Source organism: Mya arenaria, chromosome 9 (assembly GCF_026914265.1).
Source record: "Mya arenaria isolate MELC-2E11 chromosome 9, ASM2691426v1".
Lineage (NCBI taxonomy): Eukaryota > Metazoa > Mollusca > Bivalvia > Myida > Myidae > Mya > Mya arenaria.
Genome location: NC_069130.1, coordinates 21,676,294 through 21,694,024, shown reverse-complemented (window position 1 = coordinate 21,694,024; position 17,731 = coordinate 21,676,294). Strand labels below are relative to the sequence as shown.

Genomic DNA, 17,731 nt, shown 5'->3' with positions numbered 1-17,731 from the left:
GCAGGGAACATTTCTTTAAAGAATGCACTTTATTGTACTTCGTATCAAAGATTTGAAAATAAGGAGGAATTTGTAGGGTCATGAACTGCAGATTGTAAACACAAACACGTGACTGGCAGTGTTCACTTTCCTGTAGCTTTAAAAATTGCTTTAGCTATGTTTAGTACAGATACAGCATCCCTCTGCAGGAGTGATAGTTGATTTATCTGACATTTCTCTCTACCAGGGCATTTATTTTTGCGGCTTTAAACTATCATGTAGACCTCTTTTAACAAGAACAAGGGAGACTAAAACATTTGCACAATCTAAAAACAGGTTGTCTCTCTGTAATTCTTGACTTGGCAAAAATAACATTTTTTTATGATTTCAAGCGCCATATTCCCGTCATGCATTTGCGGATCCGGATGGATTTCTAAAGGAACCGAGCTGGATGTTTAAAAATCCATTGTAACTGTTGAATTGAGATACAATCTTAACTGAAGACTGCTTCGCGTCTACAAGCAATTGTTTACAGACACACGGACACACAGACGATGTACATCGCATCATTGCAAATTATTAAAAAAAAGCTTGAAACATAACCATTCGGGTTTTAAGTTATCACTGTAACCAGTAATAATATGTGACTTCAAAATTGTCAACTAGGTTTTTCCAACACTTTTTACCTATATGTTCCTCCTGTTTCGACAATATATGACAATACAGATCGAAAGTTCGCAAACTTTTGTTTGTCATTTATTAAACATCACATACATAAAAGTTATATATACAATCATTAAAACTAAATTTTATTAAGTAACATGAAGATTAAGTAAGAAATTTGGCTAAATGAAATAAGCAACTTAAGATCTTTACTCTTAAGAACTATCAAGAGATTGGGTCTAGGGTGCCGTTTTCAATCGTAAGGCTTAATATCTTAAATTACAAGGTGAAACCCCGTAAACTGGTGTATTTTGGCGTTAACTGTGTTTCAATAAAAATAATAACATATATGTATAGATTCTGCTCTAATTTTACGGGTGTCCCGCGGACAAAACATCCCATCCTATGTCATTTTTGACTAGGTTGGCAAAACCTACTTTAAAAAAACACTATTCAATCACCTGTGCTACCAAAATGGGAAAACCTTCAGTCTTTAGAAAAATATCAAACATGCCAAATAAATATTATAATATTTTGAATTTTAGGGGAAAAAATGTCACCTTTTTGCCTTTAGAAGATAAATCACTGATATGCAACTTAAATGAGAGATTTCTTGTACACTGTTAACACAATATTCTGAGACCGGGTATGATAAGGTTCGTAGGTGTTGTTCATACAAGTATTTATAATTATTTTCATAATTATAAAAGCATAAAATACATTATGCCTGTAAGCAATATAAACCGTCCCGGATTATGCATATCAAAACATATGATATGTTATTCATTGCTGATCATTGTTTTGTACTGAAAATGATTTTGTTCTATAATTGAGGATAAATAAGAAAAGAAAACTAAATGATGAACTAAGACATTTATCAACTTCAAAATATGAAGATGCTCACGTTAATACATACGGCTATAACAATATACAAATTTATTTTATGTTGTTCGATGAAATATGGAGTGAAACAACAGCATTGAAAATACTAATTGTAGTTACCTCCCTTTAACCAAAACTGAGCACCTTACTCGTGATCAAATAAAAACTGCATGTTCACTTCTTAATTCACTACTCGTGAACATATGTTTTTCTATGACACTCGTGAAACAAATACGATCTTACACTGGAACAAACACATATTATCTATTTACACTTCTGTTCCATGGCCATTTGATTGTTTTCATGGGTAAAGTGATATCATCAAAATGATATTAAGTATGATACTCTGTTGATGAATCATGAGGAATAATAAGGAATGAACTTTTATGTTCACCTTTTTTGTTAATCTTTGGCTATGATTCATTTTGATGTAAATCACAATTTCAATGTCACTATATATTTTTAATTTGTGTCACTTTCAGTCAGGCATATCAATAGAAACTATTGGCATGACCACCTTCTGTTGATCCTCTATGGGAACCTTTTTGAGTTTCTGTTTTGTGGGCGTGGCAGAATCCTCCGGGGTGTTGACAGAGTCTGAACTAGACTGGGGCGATGTGTAGGAAATGTTCCCATATTCCTGCAGACAGGGACACAGCCTCAGTAAAAACTGGCAGAAGTCTTTTCTTATTCCAAACCACCCTGAAACAGAGTAAAGATGAATTACATTAGGCCAAAAAACAATGGTTCTGTTAGGGTTATTCCTTTTCCTAAACAGGTAGGGTAGGTAAGCTTTTTTAAAATAAAACAAGAGCTGTCACAGTATGTGACGAATGCCCCCGATTGTGACATTGACCTATGAACAAGGTCAGTACATGAAAAGTTGATCTTGCCTTTACATGTCAAATACATATGGCAAGTTATTTTAAATTGCCTCTAAACATAAAAAATACCACCCATACTTGACAACCGACACTGTTATGTCCTTATATATGCAGCATTCCATTGTGAATAAACACCCAAGTGTGACCTTGACCTTAGAGGTAGGGACACGGGTCTGTCATGCGACACGTCATCTTGGTATGCCGAACACATGTGGCAAGTTATTTAAAAATCTGTCCATACAAGGGAAAGTTACAGCCCAGACACGACAACCTATACTCTATGTCCTTATATGCAGCATTCCATTGTGAATAAACACCTAAGTGTGACCTTGATCTTAGAGGTAGGGACACGGTTCTTGCACGCGACACGTCGTCTTGGTATGCCGAACACATGTGGCAAGTTATTTTAAAATCTGTCCATACAAGGGAAAGTTACAGAGCCGGACGGACGGACGGACGGACGGTGCGATTTTAATATGCCCACCTTCGGGGGCATAAAAATAATATTAGCATTTATATAATAACATTATTGTTATCATTGATGAATGGTATTCAAGTAATCTTTTGTATAAAGCTTTAAAGGTTTAAAACTACGCATAAAAAACACACACTTAAACTAGAAATGTGTCCATAGGACACGGATGCCCCCACTTCGATTTTTTGTCACAGAAAATAAGCCATAATGATTATTCAGGATAATCTGCACAAGGGCAAATCCTTTTCAAAAATTAGATCGGATAAGATATTTTTTAAGTATTGTTGGGAAATAAAGGGCCCTAACTCCTAAATGATTAAAGCGATTTCCATGGCTATCGAACTTGATCAAGGTATTATGGTCACAAACATGTGTTAAAAGTTTGGTGAGGATTGGACAAACAGTTTTCAAGAATTAGATCGGAAACAATCTTCGGGACGTATTTTTCAAGTCTTTTTTTGCAAATAAAGGGCCGTAACTCCTAAATGACAAAAGCGATTTCCATGGCTATCGAACTTGATCAAGATATTATGGTCACAATCATGTATGTAAAGTTTGGTGAGGATTGGACACATACTTTTCAAGAATTAGATTGGAAACATATATTTTTGAAGTATTTTTGGCAAAAAAGGGCCGTAACTCCTAAATGACTAAAGCAATTTCCATGACTATCGAACTTGATCAAGATATTATGGTCACAAACATGTGTTTAAAGTTTGGTGAGGATTGGACAAACGGTTTTTAAGAATTAGATCGGAAACAATCTTCGGGACGTACGTACGTACAGACGTACGTACGGACAAGGGCAACCCTATATGCCGCCACTTTGTGGGGGCATAAAAATAAATACCAACTGACAATAAAAAAGGTACGTTCTGCGCCTATTTCATACATAGGGAGGGTCAGGTAACCTGGACCAAAAGTAGATATTAGGCCTAACCAAGTACAAATACATGTATGGCTAAGGCTACTGATGTTGTTTTTAATTCATTACAAAAACATAACATTTCCTTTGATGGAATTAAGGCTTGTAACACTACTATTGTAAAGGTGGTTGTTTATAAATAAAGTGGCTTCCTCCCTTTGCTTCTATAGCATGTTTTCACATTTGAAGCATATTTTAAATATGCAAGTATACTGGTTACCTCCCTTAGCTTTTTTTGTATTTGTTTCCATTTGAACTATAGTGGTTACCTCCCTTTGTTGTTTTTTATATCTATACATTCTTAGTTTAGTGGTTACCCCTCTTCCCTCATTTTGCATATTTATACATTATAAGTATACTGGTCACTCCTTTTCCCTCATTTTGCATATTCATACATTATAAGTATAGTGGTTACCCCTCTTTCCTCATTTTGCATATTGATACATTATAAGTATAGTGGTTACCCCTCTCCTTATTTTCCATATTTATACATTATAAGTATACTGGTCACCCCTTTTCCCTCATTTTGCATATTCATACATTATAAGTATAGTGGTTACCCCTCTTTCCTCATTTTGCATATTGATACATTATAAGTATAGTGGTTGCCCCTCTCCTCATTTTGCATATTTATACATTATAAGTATAGTGGTTACCCCTCTTTCCTCAATTTGCATATTTATAAATCATAAGTATAGTGGTTGTCCCTCTCCACATTTTGCATATTTATACAGTCATTATAATTCATAAGTATAGTGGTTACTCCTCTTTCCTCATTTTGCATATTTATACATTATAAGTATAGTGGTTATCGCTCTTTCCCCATTTTACATATTTATACATAATAAGTATAGTGTTTGCCCCTCTCCTCATTTTGCACATTTATACATTATAATTTATAAGTATAGTGGTTACCCCTCTTTCCTCATTTTGCATATTTATTCATATTAAATATAGTGGTTACCCCTCTGTCCTCATTTTGCATATCTATACATTATAAGTATAGTGGTTACCCCTCTTTCCTCATTTTGCATATTTATACATATTAAATATACTGGTTACCCCTCTGTCCTCATTTTGCATATTTATTCATATTAAATATACTGGTTACCCCTCTGTCCTCATTTTGCCTATTTATTCATATTAAATATACTGGTTACCCCTCTGTCCTCATTTTGCATATTTATACATTATAAGTATAGTGGTTACCCCTCTTTCCTCATTTTGCATATTTATTCATATTAAATATACTGGTTACCCCTCTGTCCTCATTTTGCATATTTATACATTATAAGTATAGTGGTTACCCCTCTTTCCTCATTTTGCATATTTATTCATATTAAATATACTGGTTACCCCTCTGTCCTCATTTTGCATATTTATACATTATAAGTATAGTGGTTGCCCCTCTCCTCATTTTGCATATTTATACATCATAAGTATAGTGGTAAGTTAGTAACCCCTCTCCTCATTTTGCATATTTATACATTATAATTTATAAGTATAGTGGTTACCCCTCTTTCCTCATTTTGCATATTTATACATTATAAGTATACTGGTTACCCCTCTCCTCATTTTCCATATTTATACATTATAAGTATACTGGTTACCCCTCTCCTCGTTTTGCATATATTTATACATTATAAGTATAGTGGTTACCCCTCTTTCCTCATTTTGCATATTTATACATTTTAAGTATAGTGGTTACCCCTCTTTCCTCATTTTGCATATTTATACATTATAAGTATAGTGGTTACCCCTCTTTCCTCATTTTGCATATTTATACATTATAAGTATAGTGGTTGCCCCTCTTTCCTCATTTTTGATTATTTAAACATTATAAGTATAGTGGTTACCCCTCTTTCCTCATTTTGCATATTTATACATTATAAGTATACTGGTTACCCCTCTCCTCATTTTCCATATTTATACATTATAAGTATACTGGTTACCCCTCTCCTCATTTTGCATATTTATACATTATATGTATAGTGGTTACCCCTCTTTCCTCATTTTGCATATTTATACATTATAAGAATAGTGGTTACCCCTCTTTCCTCATTTTGCATATTTATACATTATAAGTATAGTGGTTGCCCCTCTTTCCTCATTTTGCATATTTATACATTATAAGTATACTGGTTACCCCTCTCCTCATTTTCCATATTTATACATTATAAGTATACTGGTTACCCCTCTCCTCATTTTGCATATTTATACATTATAAGTATAGTGGTTACCCCTCTTTCCTCATTTTGCATATTTATACATTATAAGAATAGTGGTTACCCCCCTTTGCTCCTTTTGCACAGTTTCACATTATAAGTATAGTGGTAATCCCCCCCTCCCCTCTTTCTTCCTTATGCATATCTTAACAATATACTTACAGTGGTTTCCCCCCTTTGCTCCAAATGACAATAATGTGAGTGTAAAGAGACTGATAAACAGTGGCACTGTGATGGCAGAGTACTTGAAATGGTTGTCTCCATCAAGACGGTTGGCCAGCAACACCTGAAAAGATGAAATAGTTATGTTTCATATTCTAATCTACTGGTACATGAAATAAGCACACTGGTTGTCAATCAATCATTTGATTGACCAATAACAGGACCAGGTTATGTCAAAACAGTATTACACATGGTTTTATTAACCAATGAAATTCTTTGATGACCACTTTGACCACCAATGACCAACAAACTCCGACAAGCGACTAGGCAGAGCGAGGTTCCCATTCATGTCATGTTAACATGACATTCAAGATAGCAAGTTTCTTTTCAGAAAATTTTAAATGTTTCTTCAAATCTTGCTTAGGGACATGGCCAGGAGCAGAAGCTGTGATGAACATTTTAACATGGAACCTTATCTCAAATATACGCATAGGACCTAACCTCACATACAAGCATGTGACCATACCTCAAATATAAGCATGTGACCTTACCTCAAATATAAGCATTTTACCTCACCTCACATATACCCATTAATCATGATACCTTACATCAAATATAAGCACATGACCTTACCTCAATTATAAGTTTGACCTTACCTCAAATATAAGCACATGACCATACCTCAATTATAAGTTTGACCTTACCTCAAATATAAGCACATGACCATACCTCAATTATAAGCATCAAGGCCTAATCTCAAATATAAACATGTGACATTACCTCAAATAAAAACATGGGACAACACCTCAAATATAAGCAAGGAAAATTACCTCAAATATAAGCATGATATATAACCTCAAATATTAATAGGACTTCACCTTAAATATAAGCATGGGCCTAACCTTTAATATAAGGATGTGATCTCACCTCACATTTAAGCATGAACCCTTACCTTAGATATAATCAAGGGACCTTACCTAAAATGTGAACATAGGACCTTACCTCAAATGTAAACATGTGACCAACATGTATCCTCAAATTTATGTAAAAATGTTACCTGAATTCAAAACTAAGCATGGGACCTTATCTCAAATGTAAAAATTTGACCTATCCTCAAATGTAAACATGTGACCTCAATTCAAAACTAAGCATGGGACCTTACCTCAAATGTGACTATGGGACCTTACCTCAAATATAATCATGTGACCTTAGATATTACCTTAAACATTAGTATAGAACCTTACCTCAAATATAATCATGTGACCTTAGATATTACCTTAAACATTAGTATAGAACCTTACCTCAAATATAAGCATGGGAATGACTAGGAGTGAGTATCCAATGGCCATGGTGAGATTTCCGCGTCGCTGATCTCGGATGATTTCGGGGGATCGTGACAGGAGAATGGCCAGAATTATGGCATAGATCACTCCGATCATTGATATGCACATCACTATCCATATTGGTATAAACACAATCTGAAATACAGAAACACAGGACTGATGTTGCTACACAGACCAGTATATAAATCAAATTGTTACATGCCCTTAAAGCTGCACTCTCACAGATTTACCATTTTAACAACTTTTTTACTTTTTGTCTTAGAATGAGTCAATTTTTGTGTAAATATCTGCAAACCAGTGATATAAGACTGCTGATAAACGATCAGATCGCAGATTTTCATATTTCCGTTCGAAAATTAATGTTCTTTGGTTAAAAGCTTTACTAACGATTTAAGAAAGAAGCATAGAACATCAATTTTTTAACTTAAATATGAAAATCTGCAAACTGATTTTTGGTAAGGAGTCTTAAAATCACTGGTTTCCATGCATATTCGCAAAGATTGGCTGCTTCCAAGACAAAATATAAAAAGTTGTAAAACATTCAATCTGTGAGGGTGCAGCTTTGATATTGCTCCAGCTATTCACACATGTACTTTGATTGGAGGTATCACTAACATGTCTGTGTGATTTTGAATTCTTTAAATATGAATACAACAGTTGAATTTCAATATAAAATATTCAAAATCTCTAACTGTGAATGACAATTTGATAATGGCACCCTACATCAGCCCCTGGTTACCTTTTTTTAACCAGTATTTATTGCAGAATTATTGAACAAAGTAAATAAGCATTTGAGGTACAGAAATGCCTAACATACATACAAACAAGAGGGCCCTAAATGCCCTGTATTGCTCACCTGATCCAATAAAGATCATCAAGAATAGCATTCTGATCAAGTTCCATGAACATTATGGTCATAAATGTGACCTCTAGAGTGCTAACAAGCTTTTCCTATGATTTGACCTAATGACCTAGTTTTTGACCGCACATAACCCAGATTTTAACTTGACTTAGAGAGTATTAATATAAACATTCTGACCATTTTTCATGAAGAAACATTTATAAATGTGACCTCTAGATTGATAACATGCTTTTCCTTAAATTTGACCTGGAAACCTAGTTTTTGATCGCACATGACCCAGATTCAAACTTGGCCTAGAGCTTATCAATATATACATTCTGATCAAGTTTCATGAACATACAGTCATAAATAAGACCTCTAGAGTGTTAAAAAGCTTTCCTTCAATTTGACCTGGTGACCTAGGTTTTGACCGCACATGACCCAAATTCGAATTTGACCTAGAGATTATTATTATTAACATTCTGACCAAGTTTCCTGAAGATACAGTCATAAATGTGACCTCTATAGTGTTAACAAGCTTTTCCTTTAATTTGACCTGGTGACCTAGTTTTTAACCCAGATGACCCAATATCGAACTTGTCCAATATTTTATTGAGGGTAACATTCTGACCAAGTTTCATTAAGATTGTGCCCAAATTGTGACCTCTAGAGTGTTAACAGTCAAATTGTTGACGACGGACGACGACGGACAACGGACACAGGGCGATCACAATAGCTCACCTTGAGCACTTCGTGCTCAGGTGAGCTAAAAAGTATTGATGAAATGCATAAAGTTTAACAGCCAGTAAGTCACAGAATTGAGAATTAACCATAATTGGTTTTACTAGGTCTCTCTTCTGAATTGGTTACTTTTAAAAATAAACATATATAGTTTTCCAACTGTGTAGCACTCAACAAAAAATCTTTTTAACTATTATTGTTATCAACTTATTTTTCGCATTTTTTTCGTATTTTTCCATTAAAAAAGATTACTAGGTATGTCAATTCATTACAAAAATCTATTTTTATTAGTAATGGGCATTCCATTAAATAATCTACTTCAAAATGGAATTTCTTACCACCCAGCTCCACTGAATGACATTGTCCAGTCTCAGAGCAAGGAATATGAATTGTAGAATGTTCACAGAGCAAAACAACTCCAGCTGAAATATAAATAATATAAACAATTACTTAACAGTGGCACAGACCTATCAATATGGTTTTAATAGAGTGTTTGACATTGTTTAAAGCAGTGTTTGACATTGTTCAGTCACAGAGCAAGGTAGATAAGTTTTAGAATGTTTACAGAGCTTGGTGTGGTGTATCTGTGGTTTAGTGATAACACACTTGACTGTCAATCCAGGGGTTGTTGGTTCAACTTCCCACCACAACACTTAAACAATACTAATCATCTTCTGGGAGGGACGCTAAATAGGGGACCTGTGTGACAGTGCTTTACACTTGTGCATGTAAAAGAACCAGGGTTACATTCTGCACTATACTAAAAAAAAACTAAAATGACTAACAATCTTATCGGAGCACTCGCCGAATTGGCAAGGCCCAATTCAGTGCAAGTATAAATAATGTTACACACCACCATCAGAGCTTGCTCCTCCAGCTGGAATAAACACCTGTGTGTCAGAACATTTAAACAAGAGCGCAGTGGAGCGAACGCCAATGCTCACCTGTTGTATTTCAGTAAAAAAGGGGCATAAATAAACAATAAATTTATATTTATTAAAGCTAGATTTTATGGGCCTTCCTAAGTAATTGCATATTGTCTATGGCAACATGTGTACCAAAGTTCATATAAGTATATTGAATGATTTTTAAAGTTAAAGGGACTAGACACTAGAGGATATCGTTTCAAGAAAAAAGCAGAAAATTGTAAAAAAAAAAAAAAACAGTTTTGCGCATTTTTACAATTCGAAATTTACTGGGTTTGTCTTCCACGTAAATCCCAGTAAAATTAACTTTAAAATAGTGTTGGTATATGTATATGTACTTATCATGTGACTTTCACATGCAAATTATACATACTATAAACTGGGAAACGATTATTCGCTATTTTTAAATGGGTGAACTCAGCTGAGTATACTTTTATTCATGTATAATGATGTATCATCGGCCTCTTACTAGCTCGTATTGACAATTCAAGGCTTGTTTTGAGGAAAACTGTATTAGCTTATTTTGGGCCCATCTGGTGTCAATTCCCTTTAATGCCAAGGTTTAAATTTTTGCAAAAAAATGCCGACTGAATGCCAAAGATCACACGATCAACACAAAGGCGATAAAAAATAACTCTACTTCTTTTCTTTGAATAATGGGCGAGTTAAAAAAGATAGATGGACAGAGGGGTGAACAAAATTGTATCATACTACGCATCAACAGCACACACTAGTACAGAAGTTTGCAAATTTTGTTAATACGCTTCACAGGTAAATGATAAGGGAGAGCCTTATCAAGTAGAAGGAATATCTGAGTAGGCCTACATGTTGTCCAGTTTGTGCAGTGGTTAGCACACTCGTTTCTCACCTAGGCGACCCAGGTTTGATTCCTGGCCTGGTCGCATGTGAGTTTGGCTTGAGGTAACCCAAGCCGGACAAGCGGTTTTCCTCCTGATTTACCAGTTTCCGCCATGACACAAGACCACACACTCGCATAACATTGTGCCAACGAGGGTGATTAATATAATGTTGTAATAACTTATTTCACAGTCGTTGGAAAATAAATAAGTTTAAACTAAGTATGCTTACAAGCATGTTGAATGGAATTTGTCTTAAATTAAAAAAAAATACATATATTTATTTGAAAAAGTACCATTGGGGCAAAAAAATTGTTTAGCTAAAGAATTACATCTAGTCCATAATCTGGTAAGGTACATGTAGGTAGGATTTTTTATGATTTTTTGGCTTTATGTCGGAATGTTATTGTCATCATTGGAGAATGACATTAAAGAAATCTTCAGTATAAAGCTTTCTTAACTACTTATTAAAACACACAATTAATCCTAAATACAAACAGTAGGGTCGCCTCCTTTTTGTAGGTATATGTAGGGTGGGGTAATCCTAACCAGAAGTATTTATCTTTAGGCCCTGAACAGTGCTATGGTAACAGCAACACTTCGAAGACTTACCTCAAAAGACCTCTCATTCTTGATAGCCCAGACGCAGAAGCCAATGGCCACAATGGACATAAACATGAGTGGGATAAATACAAACATCCACGAGTGTGCCTCTGTTTGTAGGTTGTCACACGCAAGAATGTCGAAAACAAGTAACATCAGGTGAAGACTTGTGGTAATGACCATGGCTTTGTATTGTACAAAACTGTCACCTTCCAGCCTACAATGAGAAGAGTTTGAACATTTAATATACAAGCTATATATTCAGAAAAGAAAGTACATATAAATAACATGTAAACGTTAAGTTTGTCAAGGTCTTCATATTAATTATAGAGGAATATATTATACTCAAACATTGTGATTGAAATTATACATAACTTTTTTGCCCTCATCTATTTTTCTCAAAGAATTCAAATCAACTCATTCATATATGCATGATAACAATTATATGATTTTTAGAAGTCTGGCACACACGCATTCCTATGCAAACACGCAATTTTATTGTCCGGTTAGCGCAGTGGTTAGCGCACTTGCTTCTCACCTAGGCAACCTGGATTCGATTCCCAAACTGGGTGCATGTGAGTTTGGTTTGTGGCCACCAAGCGGGAAAAGTGGGTTTCTTACAGGTACTCTGGTTTCCTAGACAACACAAGATCACACTCTCTCGTAAAATCATGCCAACGAGAGTGATTTATATAATGTTGTAATTATATAACTTGTTTCGCAATCATTGTAAAATACATATAAGTTTAAACTAAACACAAAATGCAACATTATGCATTTATTGGTTCAATGCTTGTTCTGTTTACATTAATAGTGGGTGGAGTAACTATTTAATATTACAGGATTAATCAGTACATGATAGCCTAGCGTTTCCTAAGTATCATATTATGTATTTTTCAGCATTAAAGTTGAGACATACATATAAATTAAACAAAATAGGTGGCATTTATTAATGGCCATTTGTGAAATCACTACAATCCTAGAAATATCATACAGTGTTTGTTTTCGGCCGAATCCCCTCCTGAAAAAGTATATATGTTTCTCTTACCCAGGTAAAAAAATCCCCTTTTCGGGGGTTGGGGAATATGTCAAAAGGTTAGTTGAATAAAAGATTTTCAGTTGAACATTATATGAATCATGTTACAGAATTTTTCCCATTTTGCCAGAAGGACATTTTTTCCCCTTTCAAAGTGCCCCGCCACCATTCCCTTGAAATTTGAAAAAAAAAACAGTGTCATACCTGTATCGTGGATATCGGAACCAAACGTAACTTCCAACAATGGACCCAGATATGACCAAGAACTTCCAAATCCAAATTGGGGTGAACACAACCCAGTAACTCCATTGTATCGTGTTGTCAAGGCGAAGAGAGAACAGCAGGGAGAAAATCAGTAGGCAGGCAAATATGACAAATTTGCTGAAAATGTAAAACAATGAGTGAAATAGATAAATTCTTTAATATGCTGAATCTATACTCACTGTCAGGGCTTCTAAAAACCGGCAATTTGCTGGTCTGGACCGATTTTGACCAAGCCAGAACGATTTCAGTTTCATAAAGTGTAAAAAAAATTGGTCCGAAATTTTTTAATTTTTTGTTGTAATTTCAGTCCAAAACGACTTAGTCAGTAAGTTACTGTATTTAAGCCACATACAAAATAGCCTAAATCTACACCTACAAGTACTGTATTTAGGCTGCATATAATAATATATATAAAACAAGAGCTGTCACAGTATGTGACGAATGCCCCTGAATGTGACATTGACCTATGAACAAGGTCAGTACATGAAAAGTTAAAGATCAAACAAATACATATGGCAAGTTATTTTAAATTGCCTCTGAACATAAAAAAATACCACCCATACTTGACAACCTTCATTCTTATGTCCTTATATTCAGCATTCCATTGTGAATAAACACTAAGTGTATCTTTCACCTTAGAGGTAGGGACATGGGTCTTGCACGTGACATGTCATCTTGGTATGTCGAACACATGTGGCAAGTTATTTTCAAATCTGTCCATACAAGAAAAAGTTACTGCCCGGACATAACAACCAATACTCTGTATCCTTATATGCAGCACTCCATTGTGAATAAACACCGAAGTGTGACCTTGACCTTAGAGGTAGGGACACGGTTCTTGCACGCAACACGTCGTCTTGGTATGTGGAACACATGTGGCAAGTTATTTTAAATTCTGTCCATACAAGGGAAAGTTACAGCCCGAACACGACAACCTATACTCTATGTCCTTATATGCAGCATTCCATTGTGAATAAACACTAAGTGAGACCTTGACTTAAGAAATAGGGACACGGGTCTTGCACCCGACATGTTGTCTTGGTATGTCAAACACATGTGGCAAGTTATTTTATTATCTGTCCATACAAGGGAAAGTTGCAGTCCGGACATGATAATCTGTAACACTATGTCGTTATATACAGCATTCCATTGTGAATAAACACCTAAGTGTGACCTTGACCTTAGAAATAGGGACACGGGTCTTGCACGCGACACGTCGTCTTGGTATGCCTAACACATGTGGCAAGTTATTTTCAAATCTGTCCATACAAGGAAAATTTACAGTTCGGACACGACAACCTATACTCTATGTTCTTATATGCAGCATTCCATTGCGAATAAACTCCTAAGTGTGACCTTGACCTAAGAGGTAGGGACACGGTTCTTGCACGCGACACGTCGTCTTGGTATGCCGAACACATGTGGCAAGTTATTTTAAAATCTGTCCATACAAGGGAAAGTTACAGCCCGGACACGAGTTATTGAGCCGGACACACGGACAGACGGACGGACGGACGAACGGACGGTGCGATTTTAATATGCCCACCTTCGGGGGCATAAAAAAATGGCTAATCTACAATAATTGCATTTAGGCTACATATAATAAATGTTTCTTTTCAGACTTAAGTCTACAATTACTTTTAGACGGCACATATAATAAACAATATTATACCTTACATGAATGTGTCCCTTCTTTGTGTATATAAAGTTGATCGGTTCGTATATCAATGTATTTTAATAAAAATCCAGTTTTTATGACGTCAGCGGTCCATATTATATTTTTGGCCGGTCCGGACCTCGTCAAAAATATAATATGGACCGCTGACGTCATATAATATGGACCGCTGACGTCATAAAACTGGTGAGTGCTGCTTGCAATTTTCATTTTTTCCCCAAGTAATTATTATTAGATTTGTTAAAAAAAAAAAAACATCAAAGGCACTTTAAAATTATCAAATGGTAAAAAAAGTGTTCGGTATATTAATATAAGAAATATAACACACCACTTTGGGCCATATGGCATATGACCCTCAGTGGTATGTAATATTTTTTAAATATATAAAAACTTGGCTAAATCTACAATAACTGCATTTAGGCTACATATAATAAATGTTTCTTTTCAGGCTAAGTCCAGGGTTCTCATATTAGTTTCGGTTGAACCGTCTAAAATAGTAAAGTAACAGACCAGCTTCTACTTATTCTACTTAAAATTCATTTTGTTTTCCAAATATGAACCGGCCCAATTGCTATTTGAACCATCCATTTTGGCCGGCAGCCGGTACTTATTGAAAGCACTGTAAGTCTACAATTACATTTAGGCGGCATATAATAAACATTGTTGTTTTTTTGCTCAACCTACACTCTCTTTAAGCCGCATGAAATTGTAATTTTTTAGGCTAAATCTTCAATTACATTATCTAGACCATATATATAAAATGTTGTATTTTTTGGCGTTTTGCGTCCAACTCACATAAATATCCCAACCATAAAGTTTTTATGGCCTGTAATTTGGACGACCAAATGTTTTTCATAACAGAATTAAGGAGACCTTAGCAAGAATACAATAATGCCAAACAAATTATCATTTATTGTGGCCTTAGTACTTTTTTATATCCCAGAAAGTCACAGATAAATTAGTGTTGATTTAAATTGAGGTAATAATAAAATGTCCTGAGCTTTATATTTTATCACAATTTTTTCACCAATGATCTCTCATCAAGATTAATCAATATTTTGCCCTCCACACTCAGGTTATGCACCAGTCAATTGTAACCATGCCCCCCTCTCCAGGTCCGAGGGTTATATAATACCGGGGATAGCGAGTGTTTTTACCTTCCAGGTGGCACGGCAGTGCCTAGTGAATGCAGTTTTTTTGCGCCGAAAATAGCTGTATCCTGGGGTGCAGGGGCATTTGGTGGGAATTTTACCTTCAGTTTGTCCCCGCAGGATGAGGATTTTACCCAGGATTGGCTGGACCGAAAGTCAAAGTCCCCGCTATTCCCCAGATCCAGCTGGGCGTGGTTACAACTGACTTGTACATTAGTAATAGTTTTCATACTCTTTTTATACCATGTAATTAACTATAATAATCAGCAACCCAGTTGCCAATTTCATTGATTAGTAATGCACATAAAGAATCTTAGTTTTGGCACAATATGTTCCTAAACATTGCACAAATTGCTGTATAACCCACTCAATAGTATGAATTATATCAACTAAATGGGACTTTGGTTGTTTTTTTCAAAAGGTTTCCAATTTATTTTCATTAAATCATTCAACCTATGAGTATCCTTATAGAAGATAAAGTATTGGTCTAAACGCCAAAATAAGTTTTAAACAGTCAGAGTATAGAGTATAACTTTCCTATATTTTTCTACACATGATTGTGTATTCAGAATCATGTCTGAAGTATGACACAAGGCCATTTTCACAATGGATTTCTCTTATACTCCTTTGGAACATAATGAGCCAATAGGACTCTGAGAATCTTGGGCTACATAACAAGAAATTATAAGTCTGAGGGACCTGACATGGTCATGTATCATATATTTTGTTTGTTTTTGAGTAAAAGTACTCAATAGCTGCAATATTGCTTGACCCTCAGCATCAAAACCGGTACCAAGTTCACCATTTTTCTAGCTTTTTTGCTTACATGTAGCGCCATGCAAGGAAGATACTGATATCATTATCAATTTAAACATCTTTCAGCCTAGGTTTGAATCAGCGACCATTTGCACCAAAAGTGAATGCTCAATCTCTTGTCTATTGTGTGATGACATGCTTGTATGAGTTGTCTTAAAACCTTATATGCCTGACGCCGAACTAGGCCACCGAAATGGCCGTCAACGAGACTTTTGACGTTGTTTTTTTCTGTGGCAGACTCGAGACGTCCACCATCCCAGCATAAAGGAGCAAACGGTCCTTGTGCAGAGAATCCTCACGGCCACAATTTTGAAATTATTTCCATTATAAATTTACATTTCTACGTAAATATTATTGCCTACTATTAAACACTAATATTGATATATATGTCATTATGCCCAAAAAAAACATGTTCAGATATCATAAAACACTTACATGGGTCGATTGGTTATCAACTTATCAAGTATCTCGATATCTGCAAATCTGGGACAAATCTGATAGGTTGTGTACATGTATAACGGTATTCATGACCCAGAATATATTTATGTGAAAATAAGGACTTGAATGACGAATTAAATCCAGTTTAGATCACTGTCTGGTATATATTGAACAACTTTGTCATTATTATTCAACATCGATGCACATCATTACTTTAAATTCGTTCGCCCAGCGTTAAATTAGTAGAAAGTCGTAGCGTTACAGAGATACATAAGAATTGTCAGAATAGTAAGAAAGTATCCTAGTCCAAATAATTGTACGTTGACGGATTTTTTTTAGATTTTTGATATGGCAAGTCCTTAGGGATTGGAAGAATCCCGTATAACACGTCTATTATTTTAGACTAGATAGTATCCCTGATCACTCATTATTGTAGCTAGATGCCTAACAATCTTATAGATATTGAACATGATTGACGTCGAGACTGTTAAGTATGATTTTATATTGAAGCCTTTTTATGAAATTATTTTAATTTCTACTAATTTAAAAATAAAACAATTATATCTGGAAACACAATTTAAAGGCTGATAATAGAACCAATTAATAATATCCGAAATATTTCTAGTCCGGATTTTGTTGCAATTGTCAAACATGTTTACAATCATATTCATATTAAATGGATACACAATCATACCTTGGATTGAAGTCTTGAAAAAGATTTTGTAGATTGACCATATTTCATTCATTCATTACGCTAATCAAGAAAGTATTCTTCAACATGGAAACGAAAAACTAACAAAAGAACTGAAAATCACAGATATTATTTTTCCAGACGCACCGGTTGT

The 17,731-nt window shown here is 35.0% G+C and overlaps 1 protein-coding gene across 1 annotated transcript; it reads right to left on the bottom strand.

Annotated features, from left to right (window-relative positions):
* Positions 1-708: 708 nt before the first annotated feature.
* On the bottom strand, positions 709-17,726 carry LOC128202668 (transmembrane protein 185B-like). The gene is made up of 7 exons (XM_052903707.1): positions 17,581-17,726; positions 12,747-12,923; positions 11,516-11,723; positions 9,459-9,542; positions 7,497-7,673; positions 6,196-6,319; positions 709-2,226 (listed from the first exon to the last, which is right to left on the bottom strand). The coding sequence occupies exons 1-7, from the start codon at positions 17,619-17,621 to the stop codon at positions 2,003-2,005; spliced, it is 1,035 nt and encodes a 344-aa protein (XP_052759667.1). The 5' UTR covers positions 17,622-17,726; the 3' UTR covers positions 709-2,002.
* Positions 17,727-17,731: the final 5 nt, after the last annotated feature.